Source organism: Acinonyx jubatus, chromosome B1 (genome assembly GCF_027475565.1).
Source record: "Acinonyx jubatus isolate Ajub_Pintada_27869175 chromosome B1, VMU_Ajub_asm_v1.0, whole genome shotgun sequence".
Classification (NCBI taxonomy): Eukaryota; Metazoa; Chordata; class Mammalia; order Carnivora; family Felidae; genus Acinonyx; species Acinonyx jubatus.
In genome coordinates this window covers 6,295,809-6,322,820 of record NC_069382.1, presented here as the reverse complement: position 1 = coordinate 6,322,820, position 27,012 = coordinate 6,295,809, and the positions used below count along the sequence as shown (strand labels likewise).

The 27,012-nt window shown below is 50.6% G+C and overlaps 2 protein-coding genes across 16 annotated transcripts in view; one reads left to right on the top strand and one right to left on the bottom strand.

Annotated features, from left to right (window-relative positions):
• LOC113596536 (uncharacterized) overlaps positions 1–23,178 on the bottom strand; it is an 87,443-nt gene extending 64,265 nt beyond the window's left edge. For 6 of the 15 annotated variants that reach the window (XR_008295787.1, XR_008295790.1, XR_008295785.1 and 3 more), the window contains exons 1-2: positions 22,219–23,178; positions 10,129–10,441 (exon numbers count right to left, since the gene is read on the bottom strand). Coding sequence is in view for 7 of the 15 variants with exons in the window: in XM_053216235.1 (XP_053072210.1) it covers positions 10,129–10,209 (81 nt within the window). In the remaining 8 variants the exon portion in view is untranslated. Of the gene's footprint in view, positions 1–8,624; positions 9,446–10,128; positions 10,442–18,630; positions 21,011–22,218 lie in introns of those variants that run through there. The other 9 variants (XR_008295792.1, XM_053216232.1, XM_053216233.1 and 6 more) reach the window with 7 other exon arrangements.
• On the top strand, positions 4,137–16,705 carry DEFB1 (defensin beta 1). Its single transcript, XM_015080156.3, has 2 exons — positions 4,137–4,309; positions 15,891–16,705. The coding sequence occupies exons 1-2, from the start codon at positions 4,252–4,254 to the stop codon at positions 16,037–16,039; spliced, it is 207 nt and encodes a 68-aa protein (XP_014935642.1). The 5' UTR covers positions 4,137–4,251; the 3' UTR covers positions 16,040–16,705.
• Positions 23,179–27,012: the final 3,834 nt, after the last annotated feature.

The window sequence follows — 27,012 nt, the reverse complement described above, 5'->3', positions numbered from 1 at the left end:
AACATTGCTTCCGCGGGAAGCAGACAGATAACGGACGCAGATTGGACCCCGGGGGCTGGAGGAATGTCAGTGCCCACATCAGGCAGGACGGACGTCGCAGATACCTACCTGGCTGCAGCCCCCTAGAACAAGTCCGGGGCTTGCTCTCACAGCCTCGCCGGATGGCAAACCCAGTGGACGCCCTGTGATGCTTGCTTCTCCTACGAAGTTTGCTGCATTAGGCAGCCCCCTCCCTCCTCTGAAAGGATCCCTCCCCTGACCTCCACCCCCTCTCTCATGGTTTTCTTTCATACTCCCTTAAATGTCAGTCTTCTCCGGGATTTGTTAAAAGCCTTCTTTCCCTACAGGTTTCATTCACTACCATGGCCACCTTTACCATTTCCATGCAAATCACCCGCCTTCCAAAACCCCATGCCCGCCTCTTTGCCACAAGGCACCACAGCCTACTCACCTCCGTGAATGCCTGGGAAATTGCTCCCTTGAACCCCTGGGTGAGGGAGCCGGGGTATGAACACCCCGGCTCTCACATCCCCTAGCCTGGGAACCCTGGGCCTTGTCCTCCCAAGACCGCCTACACAATCCAGCTCCGAGCATCCCCTGTGGCCTCAATATCACACATTTGAGAGGCTGTCCTGCCTCCTCCACATCATTTCTCCCCCACCTTACTAATATTCTTGACATTTCCCAGTCACTACGTTTGCTCATGCCTCCTAGAAAACCTCACACTCCAACATTTATTCAACCACCCTTTCCCCGAAGCAACTGCACCTCCTGCACCTCCTGCTTACTCCATCTCGGGATATGACGTCACCTGTTATCTAAGTTTCTGTCCGTTCCTCTTCACGACCTCAGCAAAGACCTCAATTCCGCCACCAGCCTCTCGTCTTCCCAAGTCCAGTCCTGCCCTCCTCCACCCATCTCCCACACTTCCCTCGGGCTATTTCTAGAATGCCAGCTCCTCCACTCATTTCCAGAGATTCAAATCTTCCAAAGCCTCCCTCTCGCTAAGGAGAAACCCCAAACTGTTCAGTGTTACATTTAAAAACCGAAATGCGCGTCCGCACACCTCGAGCGCTGTCCTGGCCCATCCCACGCCTGCCAACGCATCCCCAGCGGAGTACCTCTCCGGGGTTGTCACACCATCTGTCTGCTCCCCTGTCTTCCCAGCTGGGCTTATGCAGCAAGCCTCCATAAAACCTGTTCCTCCCTGTGCCCCAACCCCCTGAACATCGCCTGGTGCATCACGGGAACTGGGTTCATGCACCTGACTCAGCCAATGAAAGAATCAATAAACTTGAGTGTAACGAACACTTGCGTATGTTTTTATTCACCCAACACCTTGGCCCATCTGAGTGTTTAGGGAGCTGTAACTTCAGAGCTTAATAGGAGGCAAAAACGCCCCTCGGCAGGTGCTGAGTGTGTGACGATCTTGCTTTCCCAGACTCCCTTGCAGCTGGCCCTGTGAGCAAGGCTCTCCCACCCGGACCCGGGGCAGCTGGGACACTGGGACCAAGGGTGGGGCTCAGGATGAGAAGGGCAGGGAAGGGGGCTCCTGCTGCCAAACCCTCATCTGCCCATCCTTCCGTTTCTGTGTGCCTCTGTTTCTCTCTTCTTTTTTTGTCTCTGTCTCTTTCTGACCTTTTTATTTACCTCTTTATGTTAACTCTCTGTCATGGTTTCTCCCCTCCTTTTCTCTCTCTTAATTTCTCTGTCTCTCTCAGTCTCTGTCTCTGACAGTCGGTGCATGCATGTATCTCTCTGTCCTTCTCTCTGGCAGGGCTACCGTGGAAGTATCTGGAAGGTCGTGCTTAGGTACAGACTGTGCTCTGCGGTGGCGGCCACAGTGAAGGCCAGTTCCTGGTGTCTCATGCACAGCGGCCACAGCACAGGGCCCTCATTGACCGGTTGTGCAGCACAGTCTGGACAGTGTTCTGGAAGCTGAGCTGTAGGCTGGTTCTCCAGGACCCCCCATCGACGATCCTGTGACCTACCCAATATCCTCTTAAGAAACTCCTCTCTTATTTAGGGGTGCCTGGGTGGCTCAGTTGGTTGAGCATCCGACTTTGGCTTAGGTCATGATCTCACAGTTTGTGACTTCGAGCCCCGCTCTGGGTTCTGTGCTGACAGCTCAGAGCCTGGAGCCTGCTCGGGATTCTGTCTCCCTCTCTCTCTCTCTGCCCTTCCCCTCTCCCTCAAAAATAAACAAACATTAAAAAAAGAAGAAGAAACTCGTCTCTTGCTTAAACAGCCAAAGCTGATTGTGTTGCCCAGATAAGAACATTGACCAAGAGGAAAAGCTTTGACCATTAGGAAAGCTGCTTACAGAATTATGAAAAGTCCTAATAAATAAAACATGTAAAAAATCTTTACAATTGATGAGAACTCGAGAGAGCCTTCGATATTTGCTGACACAACACCCCCAGTGTGACAGCTGAAAGACTGGGTTTCCAATCCTTGCAGCTCAGGAAGACTCGGCCCAGTCTGGAAACCAGGCCTTCTGACCCCAAGCTGCCATACCACTTCCTCGGAAGCCGTGGTCAAGCACTTCCGGGCAACATATGTCCAGTTGGAAAAAGGAAAGGCTGGACTTGATAAGACGCTCCACATCGTCTGTCATCAGGGAAATGCCAATCAAAACAAGGACACCCCACTGCACACCTGTGAGAATGGCCAGAATCTGGAAGCACTGAGAACACCAAATGCTGGGGACGACGTGGAGAAACACGAACTCTCGCTCACTGCCGGTGGGGATGCAAACTGTGCAGCCCCTTTGGAAGACAGTTTGGCAATTTCTCACACATTAAACATGCTCTTACCATGTGACCCGGCAACTGCACTCCTTGATATGCGCACAAAGGATTTGAGGACTTATCCCCACACGAAAACCTGACCCAGATGTTTACAGCAGTTTTGTGCCTAACTGCCAAAGCTTGGAAGCCATCAAGGTGTCCTCCAGTAAGTGAACGGATAAGGAAACCGTGGTTCATCCAGACAATGGGATATTATTCAGCGCTGAAAAGACATGCTCTAGGAAGCCATGAGAAGACACGGAGGAACCTTAAATGCCTATCACAAGTGAAAGAGGCCAATCGGAAAAGACTACAGTCTGTTTCCACCTCTGTGACATTCTGGAAAAGGCAAAACTATGGAGACAGGAAAGAGATCAGTGGTTGCCAGAGGGGAGAGGGGGGAGGGAGGGATGAATAGATGGGGCACGGAGGACATTTAGGGCAGAGAGACTGCTCTGCATGACACTGTAGTGGTGAATACATGTGTCCAAGCCCACAGAATGTATGACACCCACAGTGAACGTTAATGCTACGGACCTGGGGCGATAATGATATGTAGATTTAAGCTCATCAATTGTAACATATGTTCCCTCTGGTGGAGGATGCTGATGGGGGGAGGTTGTGGGGAGCGGTCAGAGAGTATACGGGAAATCTCTGTTCCTTCTCCTAAATTTGGCTGTATACCTACATCTGCTCTAAAAAAAAATAAAGTCTTAATAAAAATATACTGTTTCAGTGATAGAAGAGGCCCATAGATTACAAAAGATTTGAGAGACACAAGGGGAGGGGAGGGGAGGGGAGGGGAGGGGAGGGGAGGGGAGGGGAGGGGAGGGGAGGGAAGGGAGAAGGAAGGGAGACAGACATTGGTTACTTAAGGAGAACGCTCACAGCAGAAGCAGAGAATTGAGAAAGCAGCCTTGGCCTGTTGGAAAGTCCACCCCTGTAGGCTAAATGAAAAGCAACCAGCTCAGCTTTGATCAGAAAAGAGGGTGATGTCTGGGGCCATCTGACAGGGAACACAGCTCAGCTACATACACTCGCCCCGGCTGGTGGCTTAGTGTCCCCTGAGGCCGCTTGTTCGGGCCCTGGGAGCCGCTCCAGCGGGGCCGCTAGCCTGAGCTGCCTTCTCCGGGAACCCCATCAGCATTGTCCAGCCTCAAAACCAAACAGAACTGGCCAGAGGAGCCAACCCCAGGTTTCCAGGCTGAAGGCTGAATCCGGTCGCAGCTAGATGGAGAAAAGTGGGTCCACGTGACTCGCAGCCTACTTGGGGCAAATGGCACCAGGGGTTATTTATTAGAATTTCACTCTGTGGGTTGCGACACCACCCTTCAGATCGCCCATGTGATTGTGCAACCCTCTGCCCTATAAATACAGACACTCCCGCCTCTGGAAGCCTCTGTCAGCTCGGCCTCCGAGGAGCCTCCTTGGCCAGGCATCCGGGCCCAACCTGCCGGCCGCCATGAAGGCTCTCTGCTTCCTGCTGCTGGCGTTGTGCCTCCTCTCCCGCCTGGCCCCAGGTGAGCTTTGGGACACCCTCGCCCTGGGCCAGGAAGCAGGGGCTGAGTTCGGAGGACAGCTGTCCTTGTGTCCCAGGGGATGGAGGGACGGAAAAGCATCCCCAAGGTTGAGCGGCCAGCTTGGGCAGGTGGCAACGGGCAGGCCTGCTGAGCCTGGGGCTGGGGGCCACCCCCGGGAGTGACAGACTCAGGTCTCCCCCAGTGACTGTGGCTTGGGGGTGGGGGGCTCTTTGCTGTCGGTGCTTGGCAGGGATGTGGGGCTGGTCTCGGGGAGCTGCAGCATCTCCCAGCCCCGTGTTTGCCTTGGACATCTAGGAAGTCTGCCGTGTGGAAGGGGACCACCCACTCCACCAGCAACGTGGCTCCCCGCACTGAGGGGCCAGCTCCCTATCCAGCTGAGGGTGGGGCAGGCTGCCACCCCGGCTCACCCCGGTCACTGGGTAGGGCCTCCCAGATGCCACGGCCAGAAGATGCCAGTTCCTCCGGGTCAAAACAGCAGTGCACCTGCTGTAAGAGGAGGCAGTGCAGCCAACTGGGGGACATGTCTTATCCTGGCCCCGCCACTCCCTCACTGAGTGGCCTTGAGCAACCCATGCATGCTGGGCCTCAGTTTCCCCATCTGCAAAACGAGTGGGCCACTGCAGGTAGCCCTTAGAGCACCAAAGCTCCGGAATTCTCTCAAAGATCAGATTGTGCTTCTCTGCAGGGCATTACATAGACGTGGCTTCTCCAAACGTGACTCAGTCCCCCATCTGAAAACTGGGTCCAAAATATTCTAAGGCAGACTTTGAGTGTTTCCAGCCGGGATCTATCGGAGGGGTGGGGAAATCAACCTAATGAGTTGCCACCACATTTTTTCAAAAGAACAGAAAATACTAGTGCACGCCACACAGCGCGCATCCGTGCCGTTTCGCCGTCCTCTTACTCCCGCGGGTGTGTGAATGTGTGTGTTTGTTCTCGGTGGCCGTGCAAAATCGCTTACTGTGGTTCAGTGCCAACTCAGAAAAGTTGGAAAGCCACTAGGTTAACCCGAAGAGTTATCAATCACTCTGTCACCTCTAAATATGATTTAAGCATGTCATTCAAAACACAGAATATAAAAGTGTTTCCAAGGCTGTGCAGGAACAACCGGACCTAGCAGTTAGACAAATGGTGGCGAACAGGACTGAACACTTAGCGTATGCAGGATTCACTCAGACTCCCCGGGGGATCTACCCCGCGCTGCCCTCCCGACAGCACGTAAAGCCCGTCTGCACAGCCCTGCCAGGAAATGGATTCTCAGTATGGGGACGGGACTAAGTTTACGGTCTGAAGGTTGCTCAGTGGAGCTCCTGGAACGTGCTGCTCGGGTCCCAGCCTCACACAGTGACTCACCCTGAGCCCTCACGTGGGATCGGTTCACTCCCTTTTCTGGGAAAGCCAGTAGGTTCATCTAGTCACACAGGGGGAAACCGAGGCCCACGTGCCCCGAGGCGAATGACAGTTGTGGAGTCACTGCAGGAAACCATGACTTGACAGTCTCTTTTAGTTTTTTTTTTCTTTTTTTTTTTTTAACGTTTATTTATTTTTGAGACAGAGACAGAGCATGAATGGGGGAGGGGCAGAGAGAGAGGGAGACACAGGATCTGAAACAGGCTCCAGGCTCTGAGCCATCAGCACAGAGCCCGACGCGGGGCTCGAACTCACGGACCGCGAGATCGTGACCTGAGCCGAAGTCGGACGCCTAACCGACTGAGCCACCCAGGCGCCCCTCTTTTAGCAGTTTTTAATCTCTATCAGAAAAAAAAAAATCATTTCTTCCTCTTATCTTCTACAAATCTTACGTCTTATTCCTGGGAGCACAGAATGATGTCAAAATGTCAAGGCAACCCGGGTCCCTGATCAGCTGGACGAGAACCCAGCCAAGGGGTACAGAAATCAGGGGAGTCTGAGGCTGTCTGCTCACCAATTCAGTGACTATTTAGTTAACAGCTACTGTGTGCCAGCATTGTCCCGGAAAACACAGCCCTCGATGTCATGGCCTTACATTGTAGAAGCAGAGCATGACAAGAAACCCAATTTTATAATTAATTGTCTGATTACCATTGTGTTGTGAAATGCCATTAAGTACAGGGTGGTAACAGAACACGTCACAGTGGGAGCTGACCTGGTCTTGAGGGGCCAGGCAGGGTTTCTTGAGCAAGCAGAGATGGGAAGGAAAGATGGAGGTCACTTTGGTGTTCACGGTATTTAAAAAAAAAAAAAAAAATACATATATATATATAACTATATATATATAACTTCCTTCTAGACATTAAAAACGCAGGATGTGTTGCATAAAATTCAGACTTTTATCTTCTCTTAAAAACACACAAAAAATGAGGGGCGCCTGAGTGGCTCAGTCAGTTAACCATCCGACTTTGACTCAGGTCATGATCTCACGGTTCGTGAGTTCAGCCCCGAGTGGGGTACTGAGCTGACAGTGCAGAGCCTGCTTGGGATTCTCTCTCTCTCTGCCCTTCCCCACTCATGCTTGCTCTCTCTTTATATATATAAATATGTATATAAATAAACTTTAAAAACACACACACAGAATGAGGCCACATTCCCACATAGCACCAGGGAGCTGCAGCCATGGTGGCTGCTGTCCCAGATGGACACTTGTGTCCACATCACCACAGACCCTACTACTCCCTATCGCCTCCCCTCAGATCACTGCACCGACATCTAGCACCTCGCCTGGCTGCCGTGCATGTCCGGGTCCACAGTCCTGAGGGAAATACACTGGTAAAAGGTGAAAGGGCAGGTGGGACTAAGGACAAGCTGGACAGAAAGGAAATCAGGTGGGAAGGCCCACAGAGGAAGAGAAACAGAAACCCCAAAGCTGTCTTTTAACTTAGTGCTTCGCCCAGGCCCCTGTGGGGAAGGAAGAATCATTATCCTTGTTTTGTGGATACATGGCTTGGCCAGACTCACACAGGGCTGGTGACAGGCCGAGGGAGGACTACAACCCAGGCCATCGGCACTGCCCGCCCTCGGGGCCCAGGGTGTCAGCACAGAGAGGAGTCACAGGGACAAGAGGCTCTGGGGCCTCATTGAGTGAGGCCTTCAATGGCAGGAAACCACCTGGGTGTGGACGAGCCCCAGGGACTTTTCAGCCGAGACAGTGAAGGAATCAGAAATGGCGTCTTCAGAGGCTGTGTTCACAGCGTGGACGCTGGTCAGGGGACAGCCGCACAGACACAGAGATGCAGACAGGACCTTCTCTCGTAGCTGCGCCTTTGTCCCAGGTGGTCAGCCCATTACTATAGCAACACTAACCAAGCCCCCTGACAGAGGCACGGGCCACTCCTCGATACCCCTCCTTCCTGTCCCTCTGAGACACGGCTGGCACTCCCGGAGGTCTGGGCCTCGGTTTTCACCATCTTTGAAATGATGGTTTAGGCAAAATGACTCCCAGCTCCCTCATTCCGTGACCCTCGGTCTCTGCCCTGCCTTGCCCACACCTGAGCATCGCACTCTGCGATCCCCACCCCAACCTGCTTGCCCGAATTCCTTCCACCTGTCTGACCTCTGGCGACAGCCACCAGGAATGTGCGTGCTATGGCCTCTGGGTCCTATCCAGAAAAACACGCTCCCCAGTGCCTCAGACAGAAGGGCCCTGTGGCCTCCAAACCAGGCTTTGCAGAAGCCACCTGGTCAGTGCCTCGCGGGAAACTTAGCTGTCCTCACAGAATGTCACACGTGGCTCTTCACAGCTGGAACATGCAGTTCTACGAATATCATCTCACTACATGTCCCAGCAGAAAATAGCAAGTATTTGACTTCAGTTGAGGCTCCAAACCCCATAGTCTTTCCACAGGCTTCCCAAAGACCTCTGGATGCATCACCAGGCACAAGGATCGATCTTTTCAAAGTTTTTTTTTAATTTTAACGTTTTATTTATTTTTGAGACACAGAGAGACAGAGCATGAGCAGGGGAGGGGCAGAGAGAGAGGGAGACACAGAATCGGAAACAGGCTCCAGGCTCCGAGCTGCCGGCACAGAGCCCGACGCGGGGCTCGAACTCATGAGCCGCGAGATCACGACCTGAGCCGAAGTCGGCGCTCAAGTGACTGAGCCACCCACGCGCCCCACAAGGATCGATCTTAAGAATAATCTAGACAGAGGGCTCGTGGGTGGCTCAGGTGGTTGAGCATCCAACGCTTGACTTCAGCTCAGGTCATGATCCCAGAGTCTTGAGATCGAGCCCCATGCTGGGTTCTGTGCTGAACATGGAACTTGTGTAAGATTCTGTCTCTCTCTCTCTCCCCCCCCCCACCCCGCCTCTCCCCCCTCCCTCTCTCCCTCTGCCTCTCTCCCCTGCTCACATCCTCTCTGTCTAAAATGAAAAAAGTAAAAAATTTAAAAAAAGAATAATTTAGACAGGAATTGAGTTAAAACTTCTCACGCACTTATAAGAGGCTTTGCTGATTTCCAAAGTGTGAGTTGGCGAGCAGGGAGGTCATGAGCTACTTGTCTGAAGACGACAGTCTCTGGTCTGCAGTTATGTATGCTCCAGTTCACTCTGGAGTTTTGTTATTTGTTTTGCAGGAGTGGCTTGTGTATTTCATTTTGTCCCCAGATACCTTGCAAGTGAAGTCTGACCCTTTCTAGCCCCTGAACAGCACCAGACTCCTACGCTGACAAGCAGCCTCTCTTTCAGTGCCCCACCTGCTCGTGGGCAGGCCTCCCCCTGACACGACCCCCACCCGACCACCTTGTCCTGACCGGGGAAGGCCCAAAGCTGACTTGCTGAGGCCCAGAGGGCTCCCATCAGCCGATCTCCCAGTCTCGCTCACTCCCCACCACCGTGTCCCTGTACGCCTCCCCGTAGGCATGGGGCTCTGCCGTCGGGTGTTGCGAAAATCCAGACTGCATTCTTTAGCTCCGTGTATCTGTACGTATGTTTGCTCCTCAAGCAGCTCAGGCTGATTGGTCACGTAGGTGGTGTTCTGGCTCCTGACTTTCTTCAAGCCTGGCCTTTTCCTGCACATTCCACAGTGTGGTGCCAGCCCGAGACGGGGGCGCGGATCCTGGCACACGGCAAACGTGGGCCTTGTCTTTTCTGAAACGCTTATCACGTTGGCGATTTGCTCTCGCCTCCGCCTGGTGGTTCTTTAGCCCAAGAATTGTATAGTTATTTATTCAACAGTTTTGCCTTCCAACGGTGTTCCAAAGCCTCACCTGGGGCTCTAATTAACACAAAGGAAACCTTCGTGCCCTTGCTTCAGAGCAGAAGGGCACAGAGCGAGCTCCGTTCTCAGCAGCCTGACAGCCGCACTCCCATGCTCGGATTCTCTCCCCTCTCTGTCTCGCATTCCCTGAAAGGCTCTTCAGGAAATGTTATTTTCATGGCTCTTCTATGCAAGGTCTAAAGATCCCCTTCTGCGTTTATCTCCTTTATGATCCGTCCCGCCTACTCTCCCTTGAACCATCAGCCTGTCACCTGCGCAGGTTATATTGCCTGTTGGCAGCGTGGAAAGTTGGGGTTCCTGTTTGAGGCAGATTTATTTTCTGATGACTCTCAAACTTCAGCCTCTCCGGTGCTCGCTGCCCCGACCGTTCCTTCCTCCCTCTTGTTTTCTTCCGTGCCTGACCCATGCGTGGCCACATATTTCCCAGTTAGTCTCCTGCCTTTATTACCCCCTGACTAGCTGCCGTTGCGTTTAGGTGGGATTAGGGACGATCCAGCTGTAACTGGCTTAAACGTGTGCACATCTGAACGAGTCCCCATTTCTGCCTCAAGCACAGAAGCCGGCCCAAACCCGCTTTCTCTCCTTCTCACCCCTCATTCTTACCTGGAAGGGGGCTGTCCCTCTTCCACATTCCTCTGGTTCCGGGCGCTCCAGCGGGCTGCCACGGGGTGTGCTGGGTTGCATTCCTCAGGCTGCTCCGTGAGGACCCAGGTGGGAATGAGCACCAAGTTCAGGGAAGAGTTGGTGCCCTTGGGGAAGGGGAGAAGAGCAGGCTGAGTTATCTGCGGAGCTCACGGGCAGGGAAGGGGACCAGCGCAGGGACAGGAGAGGGCACTGGCGGCTGCATGTGGAGCAGGACGTGAGCAGCTCTGGGAGTATGCAGAGACCTCTTCAGAAGCAGCTGTTCCTTTTTTCCCTGCAAAATAGGACATGCATCCAGAAAAGTGCAAAAGCATGAAGTACAACCTAATGAACTATTATACACAAGCAGCCTGTAACCAGGGTTTTAGTCAAGAAGTGGGGCTTGGCCGGCGCCCAAGAAATACCCCTCCAGCCTTCCGGGTCACCCACCCTTTGCGCCTTCCCCCAGCGGTAATCATTGCTTGACTTTTATGGCAATGACTTCCTTTATTTCTTACACTTTTACCTTGTCAACACTCCGTGCTGAATAATACAGCTTGGGTGGTGCCTGCCTTTCAATTGGAGATGCCAAGAGATAGGGGACATTGTGTGTCATAGGATATGCACAGGGGCGCCCGGGGGGGCTCAGTTGGTTAAGCATCTGCCTCTTGATTTCGGCTCAGGTTATAATCTCATGGTCCGTGGGATCGAACCCCACGTTGGGCTCTGTGCTGAGAGCAAGGAGCCTGCTTGGAATTCTCCCTCTCCCTCTCTCTTTGCCTCTCCCCTGCTTGCACCCATGCTCGCTCTCTCTCTCTCTCTCTCAAAATAAATTAAAAAAGAAAAAGCATCTTCCAAAAAAAACAGGATATGCACATATTCGATGCGATGGATGCCGCACTGCTCTCCGGGGAATGACAGTTCCCACTGCTCCGTATCCACGCCAACAATCATTTTTAAATTATAACAGTCTGCTGACTGTAGTGGTAGCTCGGAGTTTTAATTTGCATTTTCCCAATAAATAACAAGTTGAGCACTTTTGTATACAGTTATAGCCATGTGGATATCTTTTGTGATATGTGAAACTACGTGTCTATGTTTCCTATAGATTACCTGTCCTTTCTTAGTGATTTGTAGCAGTTCTTTGTACATTCTGCATGGGAGCCCTTTGTCAGCTGTAAGCATTACAAATCTCTACTGCTCTCTTGTGCTTTGATTTGTCTCCTAATGGAAACTTTCCTTACATAGACGTTTATATCATTATCACAATGTGGCTAAATGTGTCATATCTTGTCCTTTATGGTTAATGCTTTTTGTATCTTTTTTTTTTTAATTTTTACTTATTTTTGACAGAGAGAAAGACACACAGCATGAGCAGGGGGAGGGGCAGAGAGAGAGGGAGACAGAATCTAAAGCAGGCTGCAGGCTCTGAGCTGTCAGCACAGAGCCCGACGCAGGGCTCAAACCACAGACTGCGAGATCATGACCTGAGCTGAAGTCGGACGCTCAACCGACTGAGCCACCCAGACGCCCCAATGCTTTTCGAATCTTAAGAAATCTTTCTTGGGGCTCCTGGGTGGCTCAGTCAGTTCAGCACCTGACTCTTGATTTCGGCTCAGGTCACGAACCCAGGGTCGTGGCATTGAGCCCTGCGTTGGCTCAGTGCTGAGTGTGGAGCCTCCTTGTGATTCTCTCTCTCTCCCTTTCTCTCTGCCCCTCCCCTGCTCATGCTCACTCTCTCTCAAAATAAAAAATTTAAAAAGGAAAAAAATAAGTCTTTCTTTACCCCCAAAACATGAAGAAAGTCTACAACATTGTTTTCTGAAGGCTCATTATGTTTCCTTTTTCATTTAGACTTCTAATCCATCTGTCAGTGGTTTTTATCTTTTTAATATTCTGATTTTTTTAGAGAGAGAGAGAGAGAAAGCATGCATGTGCATGCATGCACAAATTGGGGAGGGGGCAGAAGGAGGGAGAGAGAATCCCAAGCAGGCTCCACACCCGGCTCAGAGCCCACGGGGCTCCCTGTCTCACTACCGTGAGATCAGGACCTGAGCTGAAATCAAGAGTCGGATACTTAACCAAGTGAGCCACCCAGGTGCTCCCATCTGGCCATTATTTTAATGTGTGAGTTAACGGCAAAGTTGTGTGTTTTGTTGTTGTTTTTTTTTTCAGTATGAATATCCAATTGTCCTGGAACCACCTCTAAGGAGACCATGTCCCCCGCACTGTTCTCCTGAGCCACTGTTGGTCTACGTCAATCCTCTGTATATGCATGGGTCCCTCTCTATGCTCTGCATTCTGTTCCATTTGTGTTTGTCCTTGTGTTACCACCACACAGTCTAATTACAGTGGGTCTATAATTAGTCTTGAAATCCAGTAAAGCAAGTCCTCCTACCTTCTCCAAGAGTGATTTGGCTATTCTTGGTCCCTCTGAATTTCCACATGAATTTCAGTAAGTTTGTCAAGTTTCATTGAAAGAATCTCTTGGGATTTTCATGATATTGAGTTAAATCTGCTGATTAGGAGCACTTGAGTGGTTCAGTCGGTTAATCATCTGACTTCGGCTCAGTCATGATCTCACAGCTTGCGAGTTTCAGCCCCGTGTCCGGCTCTGTGCTGACAGCTCAGAGCCTCAAGCCTGCTTCAGATTCTGTGTCTCCCTCTCTCTCTGCCCCTCCCCTGCTAGCGCTCTGTCTCTGTCTCTCAAAGTAGTAAATAAACATTTAAAAAAATCTGCAGATTAATTTGGGGGAATTAACCTGTGAAAAATAATTAATCTTCCAGTGCTTAAACATAGAATTTCCACTTCTTCTGTTCTTCTTTAACTTATCAAAAAAATATCGCATTCTTTTTTTTAATATTATATTTTTTATATACAGAAGTACTGCATTTTCTTAGATTTACAACTACACACCTGATATTTCAATATAGTGATTTATTTTAATTTCATTTAATTTGTTGGTTGCTAATACAAAGAAGTAAAGTTGGGTTTTTTTTGTATGTATTGATATCATATAAAGCAAACTAGTTACACTTGTTAATTCCTTTTGGACTATCTACCTATAATCAGAATGCCTGCAAATGGTGACAATTTTATTTTTTTCCCAACCTTTATACCATTTGTTTTTGTTTTCTCTTCTGTTAGTCCCCTGGCGAGTACCTCAAGTACAACAACATTCAATGCAACTGACGACAGTGACTATGCTGGCCTTGTTGGCCATCTCACATGAAAAGTTTTCAATGTTTGACCGTTAAGAGTACTGCTTGTTGTAGACTTCTCCAGATACTCTTAATGAGATTCGGGAAGTTCCCTCCAGGGTTATCTGTTAAAAATTTTTATCACAAATCAATGTTGAATTTTTCCAACGCTTTCTGCATCTGTTGGGGTGATTATATGATTTTCTCCTTTAATTGTTAATAGGCATTGACTGATCTTCAAATGTTAAATGAAAGCTTGAATTTGTGAAATTAACTGAGCCTGGTTTTATCCTGTTTGCTGCTACTCTATAGAGGATCTGTGCCTCTCTACTGATCAGGGAGATTGAACCATAGTTTTGCTTTCCTTTCCCTGAATTCTTGACCTTTATAGACAGTGGCATTAAGATCACGTTGACCTCACATCAGGAATGGCAAATGTTCTCTTTTGTGATTCTGAAAAACAGTGCGTCGTGTAGATGTTATTCTTATTGTTTGGTAGAATTTGCTAATGAAGCCATTTTGGCCTAGAGTCTCATTCATGGACCCAACAGCTTTGATAGCTATGAAACTATTCATATTTTCTAATTCCCATTTATTTCAGTAAGTTATATTTTTCTAAGAACCTTTCTATCTCAAGAAAAAAAGACTTTTCTATTTCAACTCAATTTTCAAGCTTGTTCAAACTAGTATTCCATTTTTCTATATGAACAGAAAAATATTTCTAATTTTTCTATTTCAACTAAATATTCAAGTTGTAAAGCTCATACTACTTTTAATTTTTTATGTTAATAGAATATGTTCCCCTGGCTTTCCTTCCTGTCTGCTCCCAATCTTGACAAGGTAATTCTTTCCTGTTAGCTCTAAAATTTGAAAACCAATGGTCCAGTAATGCTCATTCTTTACTGAACATTAAATTCACCTAAGGAATTATTTCTTCTTTTAATGCCAGTACATAAACTCCATCCCGGGACAATTAAGTCAATAGTTTTAAGTAGATCTCGGCTGATTTCATGGGTATGCAGCATGGAGAACCACTGGTTTATGCTACAATTTCTCAGCCGTAGTGCTATTGACGTTTTGGGCCTGAGAATTCTCTGTTATGACGGCTGCTCTGTGCATCGCACGTATCTGGCAGCACTTCTGGCCTCCACCCACTAGATACCTAAACATCCGCCCTGCATCCCCCACAGATGTGACAACCAGCAATGTCCCCAAACATTGCCAAATATCCAGTCACCAGACAACCATGATTCCAGACCAGATGAGGTAGCTGTAACAGGGATATGGATTAAATAAGAGGACAATTTCAACCGGTATGAAAACTATCTTTCCAATAAGCAGAGACACATGACATCAGAATGGACTGTTCCCCAGAGTCATGATGGCCTGTTGTGTTAGCTCGAGTGGTGGCCATAATAAAATAGCACAGTGTGGGCTCCTTTAAGAGAGGTAATGAATTCCCTCACAGCTCTGGAGGCTAGAAGTTCAAGTTCAAGGTGTCAGCAGGTTTGGTGAAACCTCTCTCCTTGGCTCACAGATGGCCGCCTACTCTTGTGTCCTCACAAGGCCTTTTCTCTTTGAGTATATATCCCTTTATATATCCAAACGTCCTCTTCCTACAAGGACACCTGCCATATTGGATTAGAACTACTTTTATGACCTCATCTAACATTAATAACCTGTCAAAAGGCCCTACCTCCAAATACAGTCACATTCTGAGGCACTGGGTAGTTAGGACATCAACATACTCATTCTGGTGGCGGGGACACAATTCAATTCACAACACCTATCAACGAAGGCATGCAAAACAATGGCCTGATAGTCACTTATCCAGGATATCGTAGGGCGGCTTTGTTCTCTGTTAGATAGAATATGAGACTAGTCTAGAGACCTTGTGATTACGAGATTCTGGGATACTGGGAAGAAGGCAGAATAGATTCCAACTGGGCAAAACAGGGAAAGCATTATAGCACAGCTGTACTTCCGATGCTAAGGTGAGCCAACCTGCTGCCCCAGGCCCAGGGAGGAGAGAGGGCAGCCATCCAGGCTCTGCACATGGGCACCTGCCATGGAAGGACCACAGACTTCAGCAGAGATGGTGACAGGAAAGACGGTGGAGCAGGGAATCGGTTCGGAGAGGATGGTATAACTAGGCAGCATGGGAATGGGGGCACAGACAGGAATGCTCATGGGGTTAGAAGTGAGTTTCAGCGTTCCTGAAACATGAGGCGTGTATTTGGGCAACAGTATGACATGGTAGAATACTTTATGTGGGGACTAACTTGAATCCCTTGCACACCTCAAAGCTCTCAAGGAAACCCTACTCAGAACCCTACTGCTCATCACCGGCTGGCACAGACCTCAGACGGACGACGCTCTGCAGGTGTCTTATTTCCTGGGCAGCCCCGGAGACACACGGAGTGCAAAGTTCTTGGAAGAGAGAACCCGTGGAACTGCTTTGCAAAGAGTTGCTTTACCTAATGTTCTGAAGTCACTGTGGCCACAAGCCATGAGTCTCAAGTGTTTTCTCTCCCTTCTTACAGGTGCTGCCTTTCTCACGGGTCTCGGCCAGCGGTCTGACCACTACATATGTGCCAGGAAAGGAGGAACCTGTAACTTTTCTCCATGCCCACTTTTTACCAGGATCGATGGCACCTGCTATGGTGGAAAGGCCAAGTGCTGCATGCGCTGACTCTGGCCTGGGAGCGATGGACAAAGCATGCGGAAGTCAAGTGAAGTCTTTGTAACCGCTATTTTAATAAAAGAAGACTTTTTTTTTTTTTTTAAAGCATCCCTCCTTCAGACCAAAATGAATCTTGTGTCTCCTTCTGGAAGACGTTGAGAAAGTAAGGGGGTTAGGAGAGCGGAGCTGGGCCAGGCCACGGAGCCTGCCCAGTACAAGAATGGGAGATGCTGACCACAGCATTTTATCACCAAACCAACAGGCGGGCAATGAGACCCAGGACACGTGAGGAGGAAATGCTGCAGAGGAAAGCTTCCCTGATCCTAGAAGCAACTCAACGTCATCCCAAAGTCAACGTCTTAGCAGCCTGGCCAGGGAAACGGCCCCTGTGCAGAGCCCGGATGGCTGCCTTCTCTCCTCCCTGGGCCTGGGGCAGCGGGTTGGTTCACCTTAGCACTGGAGACCCTGTGTCATGAGGACAAAGCTCCTCCCGTAACTTCCACTCTCGTGCCCAGACTCCCGCTCCACAACCACACCACCTGGCCGCACACTGCCACCAAGAGCATCTTATGGCCACAACGTCTCATCTCACTCCCTTGGCCTGTAGACACCTGTTGGTGAGGGAGATGGGTCGCTCTCCCTTTTTTCCAATAAATTTTTTACCACTCTTGACAACGCACTGTGGTCTCCTTATCTGACAACAATCTCATTCTCCACGTCAATACGTTATAAGCACAAATGAAAATCAAACATTGTAAAAACATTATGAAACCAGAGGCAGGTTTCGGCAGAACAGCCCTTGTTTGTGAGGGAAAGGAGGAGGGGAGGCTCACCGGTGTTGTGGACATTAGCCTCCTCTGGGCCTTCTCTGTGACACACAAGCAATACATGGTCAAGGACCCCAGGACATCTGGGCCTCTCCCTTTCATGAAAAGCTAATAATCCAGAGGCATTCCATTTTGAAAAGAAACCTCAGGCCTGCCGTCAGCTTCCCTCTTCCAGATACGGAAGCCCCCCGCCCCCCAGCAGCATTTCTCTGGGTGTTAAATCAAAGACGATTCCCGGAGGAGCCTTCCCACTTAGGGCGGCCGATGTTTGGGTTTCCCAAGACCCAGGTCCTCAGGCGGAAAAAAAAGCCCACATGCTGGGTTTACCTTACATTCTTTGGTTTACAAGGTTGTGGTAATTTTGCCTGCCCTGCCAGGAGCTCAAGTGACCAAAAGCACATGCTTGGGGATCCCCAGCCACAGAGAGGGAGGGGACCGTCTTGGGCAAGAGGATGCCACCGTCCCCAGAAACCAGAAAAACTAACAGGATTCCTGCAGCCCATTCACCCCTAAGACATGTGGTCCCAGGGCTTCCATAACTATGTGGGTAGCAGTCCTGACTGCACATTTAAAAAATATATTCATTTATTTATTTTGAGAGCATGAGTAGGGGAGGGCAGAGACAGAGGAAGAGAGAGACAATCCCAAGCAGGCTCCATTCAGTCCGCACAGAGCCTACTGCGGGGCTCAAACTCACGAACCATGAGATTATGACCTGAGCCGAAAGCAGGAGTCAGATGCCTAACCCACTGAGCCACCCGGGCGCCCCATGACTGCACATTTTAAGAGACTGACGCTGACGACATTCTCATCTGCTCTCTGCACCCCTCCACTCCGCGTTTCCCCCCTCCATCCAAAGGTCCTCTGAGCACATGCACTCACCTGCCCCCGTGTGCCCAGGACATTTGCAGGCTTGGAGCTTACAGAGTGGCCAGAACCCTCCAGACCCGGCGCTCCTGCGATGAGGCCCTTGCTGCTTCTAGCTCCCCCACCTTAGCAGGACCACAGAAGCTTCCCGCCTCTCCCTCCGTCTCCCCCCACGAATGATGCACACTCCTCGCCCTTCTCACCACTACACCCACCGGTGCAGCACCCCCCTCTGATAAGACTCAAATGCAAACAATATCGGCTGAGCCATCCTTGAAGAAAGATGGTTCTAGAGTTAAGGGGCTGTGTACGGTTGTCTACAATCCATTTTACTTCTGAACAGTTGCAAGGACCAATTTCTGGCCCCTAGGATGGCATTTGCGTCGATGAAAAGGAAGCATTGATGTGAATGAGCTCAACAACAGTCCCAGGCCCAGCTTTATTACCGTGGCTGTCCTTAAGGGATTACTGAGTCATGGTCCTCGATAGCCGGTCAACATGCTGACTCCAAGTGGGGCATGTCCACTGAACTAGACTGGTTTTGCACAGTTACCCTTCTAAGGAATCTCTCCCACCTCCTAATTACTTTTGCCCTTCAGGGTGCCGTGGTAGATAGAAACCTAGCTTACGCTCAGTGCGTCTGCTCACGAGACCATGGTGACAACGCAGAGGGCACTGTGACTGGCATGTCAACGTGAAATAGTTGGGGAGGGCCTTTATCATCTCTGCAGTGTTTGGGCAAAGCTGGACACCGCAACCCATATCCTGGGAAAAGGGTGCAACGTATCACTAGGGCATCTTGTCAACCAGCCCGGACACACACGGGAGCTGTCAGCATCTACCTTGGTCACAGAGGTATTTCAGAGAAAGGGGGGATGTCACCTACCATCTAAAACACACCCTAGCTTTGCTTCAGCTTTTTGAAAAAAATGTTTATTTGCTTATTTTCGAGACACCGAGAGAGAGGGAGACAGAGAATCGCAAGCAGGTTCTGCCCTGTCAGGGCAGAGCCCACACGGGGCTCGATCCCATGAACCGTGAGATCATGACCTGAGACGAAATCAAGAGTCGGATGCTTCACCGACTGAGCCACCCAGGCGCCCCTGCTTCGGCGTTTGATAGTAAAATCATACGGTCTCATACAGAAAGCAATGTGGCATCGTGATTTCTGTGGCTCATGGGCCCATAAGGCATGTCACCAAATGCAGCAGAGAGATGTGTCATGGAATTAGAATGAACCAAAGAAGCATTCTCGCTTCAACGGGCACTAATACATGTTAGCCATTCATGATTTCGTCATAGGTTTCCCCGAAAGGGGTCTCCTGCAATAGTCCAGTACTCCAAGCTTTTCTCTGATAAAAATGAACGAACAGGAAACAACAGGAACTCTTCATGCACATGGGGGTCTTCAGAGTAAAGGTGTCTGTATCAATCAGGGTTCTTCAGAGAAACAGAACCAACAGGATGTGTGTATAAATATGGAGTGAGATTTACTTCAAGGAATTGGCTCGCACAATTGTGGACACTTTGTAAGCCCCAAATCTAATGGGGCCAGCCAACAGGCTGGAGATGTAGAAAAGAGTTTCAGTTCAAGTCCAAAGGCTGTCTGCTGGCAGAGGTCCTTCTTTCTTGGGGTAGGTCAGTCTGGTTTAGGAAGGCCTTCACCTGATTGGATGAGGCCCACCCACATTAAGGAAGGCAATCTGCTATACTCAAAGTCCACTGATTTAAATGTGTTACATATACGTTATTTTCTGCCTATTATGTTTTGATATCTATAAAAAATGAAAAACAACAAACAGAAAAACCTTCTTGGTGGGGAAGACTGCCCCTCCCAGGGCTAGCTGACTCTTAGAGAGAGCAAAGCCCCAGCCAGGAGCATCCTGCCATGTGTAAAATAACCCATCCAGAGCCACACTCCTCTGTCCGGCCCATGCACCCAAGGAGGCAACATTCTTCCACCTCTGTCGTCCCAGGGCAAGGTCCCAGGCTACCGGAGTCTACCCCTCCAGCCTGAAGCCTTCCGAAATCATTCAAACAAGCCAGTTTCAAACGGTGAATCCTGCCCTGCTTTGCCTTACCCTCTGAAACTCCAGTGAAAGCAGGGGCCTAACCCCTCCTGCCCTTCTGTATTCTGCCTCCTGGCCATGCAGGCGTCTCCACGGGCCGCCTCACAGTGCGCTGTGCCTCCATCTCTAGGACCCGCGAGTGTCATAAACCTTGTGTCCTGGAGCCTCTTCTCAGTCTCCCTGTGACTGCACTTGACTGATCATCTCGGGGAAGACGACCAAACACTCAGGGTCAAGAACGGCACATCCAGTCACAGCCCGGAGGGGACTCAGGAGGTGCCCCACGATGGCCTGGCTGGCTGACTGGCCACCCCCAATGGGCTCTGCCCTCTGCGAAGGCTCAGTGGCTGCTGGTGTTCCATGAGCTGCTCTGCTCTGCGCTGCCTCTTTGGGGCACTGACAAGGCTTCTGGCCTGAAATCGGGGATCTCCTCCTGGAATTCGGCCCCGCTTCCAGCCAGTCCTGGCTCAGCGGGAGGGGAGAGGTCCGCCTGCCCTCCCCCATGAGGCTCACACCACAGGCTACCACTATCACAGAGGCTCCCCCGGAGGGAGGGGCTCCCCTGCCGGCTCCCTGGGGGTCAGGTGCTGTGAGCTGATCTGTAGGCGGATGAGGGCCGGGTGCCCGTGACATTGCTCAAGTGGATGAGCACGGCGTTCACGTTCATCCTCCTCGTGTTCTTCCTAGCCAGTGAGGGGTGTTCCTTCAAGGGAAGCCCCGCCACCCGCAGGGCCCCAGGAGGGTCGACGCTGCTGCAGCCCCTTCTCCTCTGCATGTCCTGTCGCTGCTGCACTTTGTATCCCGATCCCACGGGCCGTCACGGGTCCCTTGGGGCTGTGGCTCGGCATTCAACAAAAAAGGGAAAGGAGAAAGAATATTTCGTTCCACGCCCCCTAGAATACCTGCAGAGTCTTGCTGGCTGAGGAAATTTGCCCCCAGGGTAGATACAAGGACTCAATGAGAAAGCTGTGCATAACGCCGACTCAGCGCGACAGAAATCTCATTTCCTCTTGTCTTGCTCTTGGAGGTGCAGCTTCGAGGAGGGAGACACGTCATCTTGTCCAGGGGTCAGTGGTGAGGAGCCTGGCTGGCCATCTGCACGTGGCCCTCCGTCACCTCATCCATCTGGGTCACTATCGAGCTGGTTTTTCTGCTTGTGTGGGTTCAAGCGCCTCCATCCGTGACAAGGAGTCTGACTCAGGGCTGAATCAGAATATCTGAGCAGGAAGAGAGAAGGTTCCCGCAGGGGGAGACTCAGAAGATCACAGCTAGAGCCATCGGAGTCGAAAGTGAAAAAGACCTCGCAAGCCATTCGTGGTGGGGAATGGGAAGGAGACAATGGTCTGGGCCCCTCTCCACCCCCTCCCGGGCCCTTATTCTTCTTCCTTTAAGATCATGCCCAACATGCTAATTAAAGCATGAAATGCTTATGAAAATTCACCCAGCAAACTATCACTGGTTTGACTGAAACATCTCAACGTATCAGGTCACAAACCAAAAGCCGCTAATGGTGTCTCAGTCCCATTCCATCACGTTTGGGAAACTTCCAGTTATTAAAGAATGTCCTCTGGTTATTAAGGCGTAGGCTCATCTATTTTCAAACTTCAGTCTCACATCCTGTTGGACGTTCCTGGGCCCCTTTCTTCCTCATACTTGGTCCCCTGGATGGGGGTGGGGTGCATTACGTTTGCTCTTCCAGAAGAACACACTTGATTATCAGCCGGGTTTCTGGTCCACTTCCGACACCGGCTGCTCACCTGTGCTACAGCTGTCTGGCTTCCCCCTTCTGCTGGGCTGCACTTGCTGGTTCTCCAGCGGACCCCAAGGAGCTTCCCCTACCCTGCCCCCTCCCGCCCCTCCACCCCACCCCCCCCCCCCCCCCCCGGCATGGGGCTCAGGCTCCAACTCTTCCCACCAGCCCCCATCTTTGCTATCGTGTCACCCAGTAAGTGGCCTGCTAGAGAAAGGCAACCGGGTGACCTAAGTCCAGCCATTTCCAGTGTCCCTGCCAGAAACGCCCGGATCCTTGAATGTAAACGGCAGGTATGAGGAGCGCCCCGCCAGCACAGCACCACGCGCTCCCTCCCTCGTCTGTCCCCCGTGTCCTCTCCACGCCCCCCTGGCAGGGGCACCCTCTTCAGGCATAACTCCGTGACGCCGCAGCTGCGGACGCTGCACCTGCGGACGCCGCTGCCTCACCTGCCGAAAGGGAGCAGCACACGGTGGAGGTCTGCGCCCCCTTCCCCCCACCCCGGGGATGGGGGAGGGTAAGACAGCGCAGCTCCGCAAAGGCTCATCCCGGGGACGTCCCAAAGCGAGCAAGAAACGTTTTAAGCATTTCCTTAAAACACGGTGGCCGGTGGCGATGCAGGGAAAGGAGAAACCGAGGGCAAGAGTGATTGCGTAAGACGCAGTTGGGACTCACCTTCCCTTTCCTCTCCGCTCGCCAGTGAACAGCCCTGCCGCCACCCGGCCAAGAAAGAAGCAGAAGCCAAACTCTCAGCGAGGCTGGACATCCCCGCGCCTCCGGGACCGCCTCCAGCGGCTGCTCTTTAGCGGCTTCCCGAAAGCCCCATCGGAACCCTCCCGCGTGACCACCCAGAGGAAACCGCCTCATTCGCAATTCTCTCTTCCACCACATTTTTAAGGCAGGAAGCTGTAGGTCTCTAGCTCTGCCCATGAACTCACCGTGCAATTCTGAGTGCGGACCTGCATCTCACCAGAGGAAGCGGAAACCTGCAGGACCTCCTTCTGCAAGGGACCCAGGGGCCCGGATGAGGACTTTGCCCTCTTGGGCGTCATCTAGCGGCACTCAGTGTAACGGGGGCTACCCCTCCAACAGCATCGTCCGGCGCTGGGATTTTCTCAATGCCTCAAAGCCAAAGTTCTGAATAACCGACTCTCCATGATCTAATTTCCAAAACCAATCCGCTGAATACGATTTCCCCTAATTACACGTTTTGGCATAAGTTTAAATTGTCTCGAACAATTCATCAGAGTCCTTTCGCCACAAGGCAAAGGAGGATAAGAGTGGGACTAAGGGCAGTCAGAGAAAGACAAAAATCATATGACTTCACTCATATGAGGACTTTAAGAGACAAAACAGATGAACATAAGGGAAGGGAAATAAAAATAATATAAACACAGGGAGGGAGACAAAACAGAAGAGACTTAGAAATATGGAGAACAAACTGACGGTTAATGGGAGGGGTTGTGGGAGGGGGGATGGGCTAAATGGGTAAGGGGCACTAAGGAATCTGCTCCTGAAATCTTTGTTACACTATATGCTGACTAATTTGGATGTAAATTTTAAAAAATAAAAAATAAATTAAAAAAAAAGAGTGGGACTAAGGGGTCAAGGACTAGGATGGGGGTGGGATGACAGGTCAGGGACTAGGATGGGGGTAGGGTGACAGGTCAGGGATCAGGACTGGGGACACAGGATGGTAGATTAGACACTAGCAGGAACACAAGAACAGAAGCGGGAGCACATGCAGAGCAGAGGCAGACGAGACACACAGCACTGGAGTCCGGAACTTCATTAAGGAGAGGATCACAAACTGACCTAGGAAACAGACACGTGAGTGTCTGAATGAACCATGAAGCAGAGACTGGGGGAAAACTATAGCAACAAAACTACTACGGTGAAGACACATGGTACACCTAAAAGTTTCACAGGTGAGACTGAACGACTGGGAATAAGAGCCTTCAAGGTGACAGGTGAATTCAGGCACGATGTCTTCCATACAGATCTAAACACCTCTTGAGGAATGGGGACCCAACCAGCTCCTGGAGATCCCTGTGCATCAAAAATCCCAGGTGACTGTACTGATCACCGTGGGCTGCAACAGCAAACGTCTGCACATCTCAGTGTCTTAGCGGAGCCAGAGGTCTGTGTGCACCTGGCTATGCGGCCTCTTCCCCGGGAGGCAGGCTGGTTCCACGCATCTCTCATCCGAGACGCACGGGTCCCGGCCGGTGGCCGCCGCTGGCACGCTCTCCTCATGGAAGCTGAGTGCCGAGGGGCTGAGCTGAGACATGACTCAGTCACTTCGTCCCCGTTGGCATCCGGTCAGGCCCTGAGTCAGCAGACGGGATTGTAAACTGCATCGATTGAGAGGCATTGCAGAGCATGGCTAAGAGAAGGCATGTTAGAGCATGTATTAGCCATGATTTTCATCTTCTCTACCCAGATACTTTGATGCTGGGGCCTTGATCACCCTGTAGGGACCCCCCTCCCAGAGCTGGCCATTTCCTAGGGATGGCAAACAATTGCCCGTGGACTTTTCTAGTGCAAACCACCCAGTCCAGATCCCACACCCCAACCACCTCCTCCATCAGGCTCTCACACCCCAGGCCACTCTCCACCTGCCCTACAACCCCAGGACAGGGGCCAGACAAGGAGGGGCGGCCCCAAGCCCGGGAGGCCGCCGGTTGTTCAGACTCCCCAGTCCTAAACCTGCATCCCTTGCCTCATCTGCTCCTTCCCATGGAAACCCCAATAAAGAGCCATGCCCACAGTCCCCTGTGCCTTCTGCCCGCTCTCTGGCCCTGCTCCCCACCCCAAATGTTCCCAAGTGGTATACCCTTCCTCATGGGATCGGTGAACAACAAACTATCTTTTCAATGGCAACAGTCTCCTGATCTGTTGGCCTCATTGCATCTCAAATTTTCTATCAATTCACTGTATTTTGAGGCAAGGAACAACCTCATCTACCAGAGCATCTGTTGAATCAGGCTGTCCTTAGGCCCATGTCTGGGAGTACAGACAGCATTAAACTCCCCTCAATGATTCAGGGTGAGGCACGTGCCTCAAAAACGGATCCATGGCCAACACGACACCCGGAGAAGCCAAGCGAAACCCTGGCTTTTTTTTCCTCCCGGATGTTAGTTAATGTTAGTTTGTTATTAACACGTCCAGTGGAAACTGCACCTACGAATTCCACCACCTTGTTTGCTAGCTCTTACAAAATAGTAGACCACGGCAATTTGTTTAGACCCCAGAAACAGACACCAGTGATGGAATCGCCCATTTATGGGTTCCTAGAGGGCAGTGGCCAAGCCATGCACTTTTCCCTCACTTTCCCAAGGTCCCATGAACCTCACTGCACGGTATAAGAGACTGCACCTGCTTCCCCTGGGGGACACGGCCTGGTGTGTGGGAACAGAGGGGCACGGCCATTGCTCCCAACACACGCCATGCCCTGCAGACCTGCAGATCCCAGAGGGGGTGTTTCCAAATTCACCCACAGCAAAGCACACCCGTGAGCTTGGGCCCAGCCTCTGTGACCTCTCACACCTTTCTCTGCTCATAGTGGCAATTTGTGACCTAAAATTCGAGAAGACAGGATCAAAGAAGAGAAAGCACACCCCCGCCCCCTCGGTCCTTCATTTAGGACACAGGTGGCTTTTCTCCATGCTCATGCTCTGTTCTAAGTGTCACACACTTACCAAGTGGAGCTGTGGGTTCCTCCACTTACAGGGAGACCGTGTGTAAGCACAACTCTGTGATGTGGAGAAAGGTGGAAACCATGCACATTTCTCAGCATTTACTCTCTCCCACTGGGTTTGAGGTGTTTCATGTCCTCTCCTGCTGTGACCATATAATCAGATTTTCTACAAATCTGCAATCCAGACTGTCCCATCTGTGGATCCTAGGAAGAGATACCTTAAGAGCAAGGCAGATGGGGTTAGTTTCTTATGCATAGTTAGCTCAAGGCAGCAACCAACCTAGGAGCTGTCTTAATGCCATTAGAGTTTGAACACAGTGTCTATCGAATCCACACTGGGTACTTTAACAAAGAGAATTTAATGTGGGGAACTGGCTAAATGAACTGGGAGAAATGGAAAAGCCAAAAAGGCACAGCAGCTCCCACCCCAAGGACTGGGAGAAGAGAGAGAGCTCGGGACTCTCAGAAACTATAAAGAGCCCCACACGGCCAACACTGCCACTCTGGTGCCTCGTACGGTGCCATGTGCTGGTGCTGGGGATGCTGCACCTCCCACTTCTTCATGGAGAAAGTAGCAAAGTCATATGGCGGAAAGGTGGGCACCTGAACATGGAAGGAATCTGTGGTTGCCGTTTCCAGTCTAACACAAAAGGGTCAGATGCAGGGTAGGGCATTTACACATTAGCAATACACAATCCTCCAGTTTCAGAGATTTCTGCACGACCCCATGCCCACTCACCATCTGTCATCCCATCGCTATCATTTGGGGTGGGAACTGCTATTTTCTGACTGAAGGCTAGCCTCCAGGGACAATAAAACTTTTCTCCATGATGTTTTCCACTTTTCCGTTCGACCCCCCCCCCCCCCACGAAGCTTCAAGGAAGGACACATTAACTGTGGCTCTTATTCAAACTGCTGCTGTCCCAGGAGACGTACCCTCCTTCAAACTTCTAAGTCATTGGATTCTTTTTGTAATGTACAAAATATAGGATACATGTATATCCCTCAAATAATACCTGGGAATTAAGGAAAAAAATTTTTTTTCTAAACATGAAATGAAGAAAGTATGGAATACCAGAATGATCTCTCCCCAACCATAAACACTCTCTACCCCCAACACTAATTTCTATACCTGATTTCAATTTTATATTCCTCTTCTAGTAGAGGACAGTCCTGCTTCCAACGTGTACAAATAGCAACATACTGCCTCTTCAGGAAAACCAGAAAAAGGAGGATCTGGGAACTGGAGGTGAATAAAAGGAGAGGCTGTAGTAGACAAAAGGGACTTTTGTCAGTGAGGTTTTGGGGAAAATGAAGCTGAAGGAATGAAAACCCAGGCTTTAGAATTGCCCCCTTGTATCAGCTTCGAGGGAAGACAGTTCAAGAGGTTTACAGGAGGTTGTGATCTCCGGTACCGCAGCTGAGTCTCTGAAGCGGGGAGACACCTAGAGTGTAGAATTTGCAGTTGTGATGAGAAAACCAGACACGCACTAACAAGTGAATGGAAGCGGCTGTGGTAGGACCGGGAGCCTCTTAGGACAAACAAGCATGATCTTCACTGAAACAAAGCATTTCATGACAATCAGTGGAGCCGTAGGGAAGAACCCAAGAGGTCTTTGTGGCTTCAGTGGCTTTAGTTTGGCAAATAAGTATCACAGTAGGTAATCACTGTAGGTCTCCTTGCTTTGTAGATTCACTGGGTGGTCCAACTCCATGCTTCCCCTTCAAGATGGTAAGTTCTTCCACTGGGGCTTTTCCTACTACAGGGC

Excerpts from the sequence above, each read along its gene's own strand:
- DEFB1 (XM_015080156.3), top strand. The coding sequence starts at position 4,252 with ATGAAGGCTCTCTGCTTCCTGCTGCTGGCGTTGTGCCTCCTCTCCCGC. Across the intron at positions 4,310-15,890 it reads CCTCTCCCGCCTGGCCCCAG|GTGCTGCCTTTCTCACGGGT; the intron begins GTGAGCTTTGGG and ends CCCTTCTTACAG.